Source organism: Scyliorhinus torazame, chromosome 1 (assembly GCF_047496885.1).
Source record: "Scyliorhinus torazame isolate Kashiwa2021f chromosome 1, sScyTor2.1, whole genome shotgun sequence".
In the NCBI taxonomy this organism is placed as follows: Eukaryota; Metazoa; Chordata; class Chondrichthyes; order Carcharhiniformes; family Scyliorhinidae; genus Scyliorhinus; species Scyliorhinus torazame.
The window spans coordinates 413,642,009-413,654,030 of record NC_092707.1 but is presented as its reverse complement, the minus strand read 5'-3'; the positions used below and the strand labels follow the sequence as shown (position 1 = coordinate 413,654,030).

The 12,022-nt window shown below is 45.0% G+C and overlaps 1 protein-coding gene across 1 annotated transcript in view; it reads right to left on the bottom strand.

Moving 5' to 3' along the window:
- Positions 1-2,342: 2,342 nt before the first annotated feature.
- LOC140428510 (cell adhesion molecule CEACAM1-like) overlaps positions 2,343-12,022 on the bottom strand; it is a 98,117-nt gene continuing 88,437 nt past the window's right edge. The window contains exon 7 of the mRNA XM_072515067.1: positions 2,343-3,854. Within this exon, the coding sequence (XP_072371168.1) occupies positions 3,738-3,854 (117 nt within the window). The 3' untranslated portion in view covers positions 2,343-3,737. The remainder of the gene's footprint in view (positions 3,855-12,022) is intronic.

Below are 12,022 nucleotides of genomic sequence, written 5' to 3'. Positions count from 1 at the left end.
TCCCTGAGAAGGGGGTGGAGAGCTGCCCACTTGAATCACTGCGGTCCCTGTTGTGTCGGTACACCCAGCACCGAATCACCTGGCTGCCTTTGATCTGTCCCAAATACCTCACACGGTCTTGGATATTGATCCATGTCAAAAGGGAGATGCCAAATTATCACCAGTCTATTGGGAGAGGGAACTGCAGGAAGCCAATCCCAAAGGAAGAGTATTAAGTTCAGGAATTAAAAAAGGAATCTGGAACAGATCCTGTTCAGTGAAGTTAAGAGTGAGGAGCCGAGGGAAGCTCCAGGTTTAAAGTGAGAAGCAGATTTAAAGCAAATGAGTCTGTGAGAAGCCCGGGGGCCAAGGAGACAACTGAAGGTCTGTAACTCCTGACTATTGCCTGTGGAGCAGTGGTGTTCTGTTGGTACAGCTGAGTACCTGAGAGTGTGTGTGGAAGGCAAAGCCTGAATGCACATGGTGATCCAGGGGAGAGGAACATCAGTTATAATTAGCCTTCCCCCAATTTAGCACATTCATCCTAGGACCACTCTTATCCTTGTCCACCAGCACTTTAAAACTTGCTGGATTGTGGTCACTGTTCCCGAAATGCTCCCCTACTGAAACGTCTACCACCTGGCCGGGCTCACTCCCCAATACCAGGTACAGTACCGCCCCTTCCCTAGTTGGACTGTCTACATATTGTTTTAAGAAGCCCTCCTGGATGCTCCTTACAAACTCCGCCCCGTCTAAGCCCCTGGCACTAAGTGAGTCCCAGTCAATATTGGGGAAGTTGAAGTCTCCCATCACCACAACCCTGTTGTTTTTATCTTTTCCAAAATCTGTCTACCTCTCTGCTCCTCTATCTCCCGCGGGCTGTTGGGAGGCCTGTAGTAAACACCCAACATTGTGACTGCACCCTTCTTTATTCCTGATCTCTACCCATATAGCCTCACTGCCCTCTGAGGTGTCCTCCTGCAGGACAGCTGTGATATTCTTCCTAACCAGTAGCGCAACTCCACCACCCCTTTTACATCCCCCTCTATCCTGCCTGAAACATCTAAATCCTGGAACGTTTAGCTGCCAATCCTGCCCTTCCCTCAACCAGGTCTCTGTAATGGCACATTTCAGGTGGAGTATTGTCTAAATCTGGGCATCACACTTGAGGACGACCACCAGGCTCTTGGAGAGGGTGCACAGATGGTTCACCCGAAAGATGCCCGGGATGAGGGACGTCAGTGATGGGCGGAGAGACTGGATGAGTTTGGATTCTTCTCCTTTGGGCAGAGCAGGTATTGAGAATCATGATGTGTTTTCCATGCAGAGGGAGGAACTGTTTCCAATGGCAGGAGGATCAATAACCAGAGAGACACTGATTTAAAATGATTGTCAATTTGGGTTGTGATCTGGAACAGGCAGCCTGGATGGGGCATGGAGCCAGATTCAATAGTGAGTTTCAAAAAGGTGTTTGGAAAACTTCCCCAGGGGGGGAAATTACAGAGCTACGGAAAGAGATCAGGAGCTGGTGTTAATTATTGATCAATTATCCTTCATTGTAGGTGAGTGGAGAGCATCAATTGGGTTTCATTTGGGCACATACAAACTGGAACTGTGCTGGGATTGAGTTAGGAGATGTGTCCTTGTAATGCTTTACTCTGTAAATAAATGCAAGATTGAAAAGAAGTTCGCTTCCGTTTCAGCCCTCGCCAACTCACTTTCAGAGTTAGAGCAGTGGGACTCCATGGATAGCTCTTTCCCAGAGCTCACAGCAGCATCATTGACTGAATGGCCTCTTTGTGCTTTACATTGTCCATCGGTTTATCATGTTCTTTAGTTTATCTGACAGTTTCCGCCAACATTGTCACCGCTCTTTATTTTGCTTCAGTGTATTCAGAACTTTCATACCAAAGTTTGAAATTTGGAACACACACAGGCTATTTATGTGGCCACTGAAAATCATGTGACTTTTGGCATTCTGCGCCAAGCAGTCCTGAATATCAAGCAAATACCTAATTAAATGTGGACATTCACAGGCGTCCGGGAAACACACACATCCCTTTGTTTAAGGATGGACCGTCAACAAAAAGAACTACACCATTTCAGCCGATTCACCTTTCTGGTTCACCATAGACAAAAGACACATCAAAACTCACTGTGGGTCAGATAATGTGAATGGGTCCCCGTCAACCTATCATTTTTGTCCCTCATCCATACCGAAGCTGGATACATTTCAAAGTGTCAAATGAAGATCAGTTGCTCGGATACCGCACAGAACTCCAAACGCTTCTGTTTAAAGTTGTAAAATTGTGAACAAAGAGTATTTCACCCCAGGAGTGGTTCCACTGACAAATAGGGATATATTTAGTTAAAATAAACTTTATTATTAAACAACATTAACATCACAGAAAATAAATTACAGTTAACAGCAAATCAATTCTTAATAAAATAGGGAAACATTTTAACTTCTAACTGATACCTTCTTCATCGCCAATTAAGCAAAGCCCATTACAGGTCAAAAGCCACTTGTAAATAAAGTAAGCAAACAATGGGGACACTTGCTGTCCTCTATGCAGAGATTTGCTTCCAGCAAAGGAGAGACCCTTTCAGTTGAAAGCTGCAAGTCCTTCTGTCTTTTGAGAACCAAAGCTAAATTGCCTGCTGCAGACCTGGCTCCTCCCCTTAATTACATCATCTCTCTCCCACTGACTGTGTTACGACCATCTCACCAAAGCTAATCACCACCACTCAATTATCTAAACCCGAGGGAAACTTATTTCTATGTACTAAAATCCACTAGCCCCATATAGGTAAATAATTAAACAGTTATAATCAACGAATATACCACTTTTACAACATCTTAATTGCACCATTTGCAGAGACAGAGTCTGCATATAAGTTAAACCAGTATTTGTTAAAAATATTATTGCAACAGAATAATATATACCTTAACCCAGGCTTTTAATAGCATTACGCTGACATATATAAAATACGGTCAATATTAAAAATTGTTGCAGTTGTCACACAATTCAGTTTTAAACTTTAAAAAAGTATTAACTTTCTCCCAAGTGCTTCAAACAAATCCCTGATTTAAATCCTCTCTCCAAATTGATTTTTTTCTTCGACCTGGTCACTGACCATTAGAAACATTGAATTGACCGAGGGGCAGTATTCAGGTCATTGTTTCTCTGGTATGTACAGGACCTGAGTCAGCAGGACCCAGCAAATCTATAGCAGCCTAACTGAATCTATCAGTGTAATTAAACACACTAAGGGCCCAGGCTCATGGCCTGGATTTCTAATCAATGATCACATTCTTGTGTTCCAGGACAGATTTATCACATTCACTTTTATTAATTCACCGGCAATAATAGCGGATCTCCGGTGATATTTACGTGGGAAATCAAGTCAAAGAAAGTTGGGAGGACCCAGTGCTGTGCACTCGCCTAACTAGCCCGGGGACAGGGTCCCAGTGCTGTGCTAGCCTCACTATGCCGGGGACAGGGTCCCAGTGCTGTGCACGGGCCTCACTATCCCGGGGACGGGGGCCCAGTGCTGTGCACTGGCCTCAATGTCCTTGGTCTACAGTCCAAGAGGAATCGGCCCCATTGGGGGAATTCAATAATAACTGATGTAAAATGATGCAGACACTGTTGTGAAGATTTGCAGACCGTCACTTGCTGTTGGAGGTGTTAACGACGGCAAACACTGCCTGGCAGCAAAGCAGTTTGAGTTGTTATAGAATTGATTTCAAGTTACTAGGCCCGTTTGACAGCAGCGTACACAGTCGCCTCCTCGACGATCGGTGACATTGGGCGGCTGTTATTCTGACGGAAGAACTGAATATCGGCGTAAAATAATTCTGCCTCTTCCGGCTGCAACAAAATCAGATGCACAGGATATAATGTCACGAGAAAAGACACTTGTCCCCCAACCTAAACACAGAACAAACTAACCCCCAAACTAAACACAGAGCAAACCCACCCCCAAACTCAACACAGAACAAACTAAACACAGAACAAACACCCCCCCAAACTCAACACAGAACAAACCCACCCCAAACTAAACACAGAACAAACCCACCCCAAACTAAACACAGAACAAACCCACCCCCAAACTAAACACAGAATAAACCCACCCCCAAACTAAACACAGAACAAACCCACCCCCAAACTAAACACAGAACAAACCCACCCCCAAACTAAAAACAGAACAAACCCCCAAAACTAAACACAGAACTAACCCACCCCCAAACTAAACACAGAACAAACCCACCCCCAAACTAAACACAGAACAAACCCACCCCCAAACTAAACACAGAACTAACCCACCCCCAAACTAAACACAGAACAAACCCACCCCCAAACTAAACACAGAACAAACCCACCCCCAAACTAAACACAGAACAAACACCCCCCAAACTAAACATGGAACAAACCCACATAAAACTAAACACAGAACAAACCCAACACCAAACTAAACACAGAACAAACCCACCCCTAAACTATACACAGAACAAACACCCCCCCAATCTAAACACAGAACAAACCCACCCCCAAACTAAACACAGAATAAACCCCATCAAACTAAACACAGAACAAACCCACCCCCAAACTAAACACAGAACAAACCCACCCCCAAACTAAACACAGAACTAACCCACCCCCAAACTAAACACAGAACTAACCCACCCCCAAACTAAACACAGAACAAACCCACCCCCAAACTAAACACAGAACAAACCCACCCCCAATCTAAACACAGAACAAACCCACCCCCCAAACTAAACACAGAACAAACCCACCCCTAAACTAAACACAGAACAACCCACCCCCGAACTAAACACAGAACAAACCCACCCCCAAACTAAACACAGAACAAACCCACCCCCAAACTAAACACAGAACAAACCCACCCCCAAACTAAACACAGAACAAACCCACCCCCAAACTAAACACTGAACAAACCCACCCCCAAACAAAACACAGAACAAACCCACCCCCAAACTAAACACAGAACAAACCCACCCCCAAACTAAACACAGAACCAACCCACCCCCAAACTAAACACAGAACAAAACCCCCAAACTAAACGCAGAACAAACCCACCCCAAACTAAACGCAGAACAAACCCACCCCAAACTAAACCCAGAACAAACCCACCCCCAAACTAAACCCAGAACAAACCCACCCCAAACTAAACACAGAACAAACCCCTCCAAACTAAACACAGAACAAACCCACCCAAAACTAAACACAGAACAAACCCACCCCCAAACTAAACACTGAACAAACCCACCCCCAAACTAAACACAGAACCAACCCACCCCCAAACTAAACACAGAACAAACCCGCCCAAACTAAACACAGAACAAACCCACCCCCAAACAAAACACAGAACAAACCCACCTCCAAACTGTACACAGAACAAACCCACCCCCAAACTAAACACTGAACAAACCCACCCCCAAACTAAACACAGAACAAACCCACCCCCAAACTAAACACAGAACTAACGCACCCCCAATATAAACACAGAACAAACCCAACCCAAATAATACACAGAACAAACCCACCCCCAAACTAAACACAGAACAAACCCACCCCCAAACTAAACACAGAACAAACCCACCCCCAAACTAAACACTGAACATACCCACCCCCAAACTAAACACAGAACCAACCCACTCCAAACTAAACACAGAACCAACCCACCCCCAAACTAAACACAGAACAAACCAGCCCAAACTAAACACAGAACAAACCCACCCCCAAACAAAACAGAACAAACCCACCCCGAACTAAAGACAGAACAAACCCACCCCCAAACTAAAGACAGAACAAACCCACCCCCAAACTAAACACAGAACAAACCCACCCATGAACTATACACAGAACAAACACCCCCCCAATCTAAACACAGAACAAACCCACCCCCAAACTAAACAAAGAACAAACCCCATCAAACTAAACACAGAACAAACCCACCCCCAAACTAAACACAGAACAAACCCACCCCCAATCTAAACACAGTACAAACCCTCCCCAAACAAAACACAGAACAAACCCACCCCTAAACTAAACACAGAACAACCCACCCCCGAACTAAACACAGAACAAACCCACCCCCAAACTAAACACAGAACTAACCCAACCCCAAACTAAACACAGAACAAACCCACCCCCAAACTAAACACAGAACAAACCCACCCCCAATCTAAACACAGAACAAACCCACCCCCAAACTAAACACAGAACAAACCCACCCCTAAACTAAACACAAAACAACCCACCCCCGAACTAAACACAGAACAAACCCACCCCCAAACTAAACACAGAACTAACCCACCCCCAAACTAAACACAGAACCAACCCACCCCCAAACTAAACACAGAACAAACCCACCCCCAAACTAAACACAGAACAAACCCAACCCCAAACTAAACACTGAACAATCCCACCCCCAAACAAAACACAGAACAAACCCACCCCCAAACTAAACACAGAACAAACCCACCCCCAAACTAAACACAGAACAAACCCACCCCCAAACTGAACACAGACAAACCCACCCCCAAACTAAACACAGAACAAAACCCCCAAACTAAACGCAGAACAAACCCACCCCAAACTAAACGCAGAACAAACCCACCCGAAACTAAACCCAGAACAAACCCACCCCCAAACAAAACCCAGAACAAACCCACCCCAAACTAAACACAGAACAAACCCCTCCAAACTAAACACAGAACAAACCCCTCCAAACTAAACACAGAACAAACCCACCCAAAACTAAACAAAGAACAAACCCACCCCCAAACTAAACACAGAACAAACCCACCCCCAAACTAAACACAGAACAAACCCACCCCCAAACTAAACACTGAACATACCCACCCCCAAACTAAACACAGAACCAACCCACCCCCAAACTAAACACAGAACAAACCCGCCCAAACTAAACACAGAACAAATCCACCCCCAAACAAAACACAGAACAAACCCACCCCAATCTAAAGACAGAACAAACACACCCCCAAACTAAACACAGAACAAACCCACCCCAAACTAAACAAAGAACAAACCCATCCCCAAACGAAACACTGAACAAAGCCACCCCCAATATAAACACTGAACTAATCCACCGCCAAACTAAACACAAAACAAACCCACCCCCAAACTAAACACAGAACAAACCCACCCCCAAACTAAACACAGAACTAACCCACTCCCAAACTAAACACAGAACAAACCCACCCCCAAACTAAACACAGAACAAACCCACTCAAACTAAACACAGAACAAACCCACCCCTAAACTAAACACAGAACAAACCCTCCCCCAAACTAAACACAGAACAAACCCACCCCCAAACTATACACAGAACAAACACCCCCCCAATCTAAACACAGAACAAACCCACCCCCAAACTAAACACAGAACAAACCCCCCCAAACTAAACACAGAACAAACATCCCCCCAAACTAAACACAGAACAAACACCCCCCCAAACTAAACACAGAACAAACCCACCCTCAAACTAAACACAGAACAAACACTCCCCCAAACTAAACACAGAACAAACCCACCCCCAAACGAAACACATAACAAACCCACTCCAAACTAAACACAGAACAAACCCTCCACCAAACTAAACACAGAACAAACCCACACCCAAACTAAACACAGAACAAACCCACCCCACTCTAAAGACAGAACAAACCCACCCCCAAACTAAACACTGAACAAACCCACCCCCAAACTAAACACTGAACAATCCCACCCCCAAACTAAACACAGAACAAACACACCACCAAACTAAACACAGAACAAACCCACCCCAAACTAAACAAAGAACATACCCATCCCCAAACTAAACACTGAACAAAGCCACCCCCAATATAAACACTGAACTAATCCACCGCCAAACTAAACACAAAACAAACCCACCCCCACACTAAACACAGAATAAACCCACCCCAAACTAAACACAGAACAAACCCACCCCCAAACTAAACACAGAACAAACCCACCCCCAAACTAAACACAGAACTAACCCACCCCCAAACTAAACACAGAACAAACCCACCCCAAACTAAACACAGAACAAACCCACACCCAAACTAAACACAGAACAAACCCACCCCTAAACTAAACACAGAACAAACCCTCCCCCAAACTAAACACAGAACAAACCCACCCCCAAACTATACACAGAACAAACACCCCCCCCAATCTAAACACAGAACAAACCCACCCCCAAACTAAACACAGAACAAACCCCCCAAAACTAACCACAGAACAAACATCCCCCCAAACTAAGCACAGAACAAACACCCCCCCAAACTAAACACAGAACAAACCCACCCTCGAACTAAACACAGAACAAACACTCCCCCAAACTAAACACAGAACAAACCCACCCCCAAACTAAACACATAACAAACCCACTCCAAACTAAACACAGAACAAACCCTCCCCCAAACTAAACACAGAACAAACCCACACCCAAACTAAACACAGAACAAACCCACCCCCAAACAAAACACAGAACAAACCCCCCAAACTAAACACAGAACTAACCCACCCCCAAACTAAACACAGAACAAACCCACCCACAAACTAAACACAGAACAAACCCAACCCAAACTAAACACAGAACAACCCCCCCCTCCAAAACTAAACACAGAACATACACCCCCAAACTAAACACAGAACAAACACCCCCCAAACTAAACATGGAACAAACCCACATAAAACTAAACACAGAACAAACCCAACACCAAACTAAACACAGACCAAACCCACCCCCAAACTAAACACAGAACAAACCCACCCAAACTAAACACAGAACAAACCCACCCTCAGACTAAACACAGAACAAACCCACCCCAAATATAAACACTGAACAAACCCACCCCCAATCTGAACACAGAACAAACCCTCCCCCAAATTAAACACAGAACAAACACACCCCCAAACTAAACACTGAACAAACACCCCCCCAAACTAAACACAGAACAAACCCACCCCAAACTAAACAATGAACAAACCCATCCCCAAACTAAACACTGAACAAAGCCACCCCCAATATAAACACTGAACTAATCCACCGCCAAACTAAACACAAAACAAACCCACCCCCAAACTAAACACAGAACAAACCCACCCCCAAACTAAACACAGAACTAACCCACCCCCAAACTAAACACAGAACAAACCCACCCCTAAACTAAACACAGAACAAACCCACCCCTAAACTAAACACAGAACAAACCCACCCCTAAACTAAAGGCAGAACAAACCCACACCCAAACTAAACACAGAACAAACCCACCCCTAAACTAAACACAGAACAAACCCTCCCCCAAACTAAACACAGAACAAACCCACCCCCAAACTAAACACAGAACAAACACCCCCCCCAAACTAAACACAGAACAAACCCACCCTCAAACTAAACACAGAACAAACACTCCCCCAAACTAAACACAGAACAAACCCACCCCCAAACTAAACACATAACAAACCCACTCCAAACTAAACACAGAACAAACCCTCCCCCAAACTAAACACAGAACAAACCCACACCCAAACTAAACACAGAACAAACCCACCCCCAAACTAAACACAGAACAAACCCCCCAAACTAAACACAGAACAAACCCCCAAACTAAACACAGAACTAACCCACCCCCAAACTAAACACAGAACAAACCCACCCCCAAACTAAACACAGAACAAACCCACCCCCAAACTAAACACAGAACAACCCCCCCCCAAAACTAAACACAGAACAACCCCCCCCCAAAACTAAACACAGAACATACACCCCCAAACTAAACACAGAACAAACACCCCCCAAACTAAACATGGAACAAACCCACATAAAACTAAACACAGAACAAACCCACCCCCAAGCTAAACACAGAACAAACCCACCCCCAAACTAAACACAGAACAAACCCACCCCAAACTAAACACAGAACAAACCCACCCCCAAACTAAACACAGAACAAACCCTCCCCCAAACTAAACACAGAACAAACCCACCCCCAAACTATACACAGAACAAACACCCCCCCAATCTAAACACAGAAAAAACCCACCCGCAAACTAAACACAGAACAAACCCCCCCAAACTAAACACAGAACAAACATCCCCCCAAACTAAACACAGAACAAACCCACCCCCAATCTAAACACAGAACAAACCCACCCCAAACTAAACACAGAACAAACCCATCCCTAAACTAAACACAGAACAAACCCACCCCCAAACTAAACACAGAACAAACCCACCCCCAAACTAAACACTGAACATACCCACCCCCAAACTAAACACTGAACATACCCACCCCCAAACTAAACACAGAACCAACCCACCCCCAAACTAAACACAGAACAAACCCCCCAAACTAAACACAGAACAAACCCACCCCCAAACTAAACACAGAACAAACCCACCCCCAAACTAAACACAGAACAAACCCACCCCCAAACTAAACACAGAACAAACCCACCCCCAAACTAAACACAGAACAAACCCACCCCCAAACTAAACACAGAACAAACCCCCCCAAACTAATCACAGAACAAACCCACCCCCAAACTAAACACAGAACAAACCCACCCCCAATCTAAACACAGAACAAACCCTCCGCAAACTAAACACAGAACAAACCCACGCACAAATTAAACACAGAACAACCCCCCCCCCAAGTTAAACACAGAACAAACCCACCCCCAATCTAAGCACAGAACAAACCCACCCCCAAACTAAACACAGAACAAACATCCCCCCAAACTAAACACAGAACAAACACCCCCCCAAACTAAACATATAACAAACCCACCCCAAACTAAACACAGAACAAACACCCCCCCCCCAAACTAAACACAGAACAAACACACCCCCAAACTAAACACAGAACAAACCCACCCCAAACTAATCGTTCGGAGGAGGAGGAGCAGTCTCTGTCAGGGATAGAACCTGAGAACATCTGAGACACTCAGAAGGTAAGAAGGTAAGTAAGTGATTTTTACTCATTTTTACTTTTATACCTTTTTCAAATTGTGTGTGTCGGGGGGAAACTGAAGTGACATCACAGAAAAGCTGTGACCTGAGTGGCTGGTTGGGAATCTACACAACATTTTAAAAATTAAGCATTGGTAACTAATTAAACATAATTACTTAATTATAATTTAGAGGGGTATCTAAGCCAGAGATCGGAGAGTACTATATTTAGCTTTCGCATTCATATTAGAAATCTAGTGCTAGGAAACAGATCGTTAACAGTAACTTTAAAAAATATATATATATTAAAAAAAAAATTTAAATTTAAATTTTAATTAATTGACGCAACACCAGTTAGAGGTGTGCAGTTCTCTGACTGTGAGATGTGGCAGGTCCGGGAGGCTTCCAGCGTCCCGGATGGCTTCATCTGCATAAAGTGCACCCAACTGGAGCTCCTCACAGACCGCATGGTTTGGTTGGAGCAGCAATTGGATGAACTTAGGAGCATGCAGGTGGAGGAAAGCGTCATAGTTATAAAAATGTGGTCACACCCAAGGTGCAGGCAGAGAAATGGGTGACCACCAGAAAGGGCAGGCAGTCAGTGCAGGAATCCCCTATGGTTGTCCCCCTCTCGAACAGGTATACCCCTTTGGATACTGTCGGGGGGGATAGCCTATTAGGGGAAAACAACAGCAGCAGCCAGAGCAGTGGCACCACGGCTGGCTCTGATGTTCAGAAGGGAGGGTCAAAGCGCAGAAGAGTAATAGTAATAGGGGACTCTATAGTCAGGGGCACAGATAGGTGCTTCTGTGGACGTGAAAGAGACTCCAGGATGGTATGTTGCCTCCCTGGTGCCAGGGTCCAGGATGTCTCCGAACGGGTAGAGGGCATCCTGAAGGGGGAGGGCAAACAGGCAGAGGTTGTTGTACATATTGGTACTAACGACATAGGAAGGAAGGGGCATGAGGTCCTGCAGCAGGAGTTCAGGGAGCTAGGCAGAAAGTTAAAAGACAGGACCTCTAGGGTT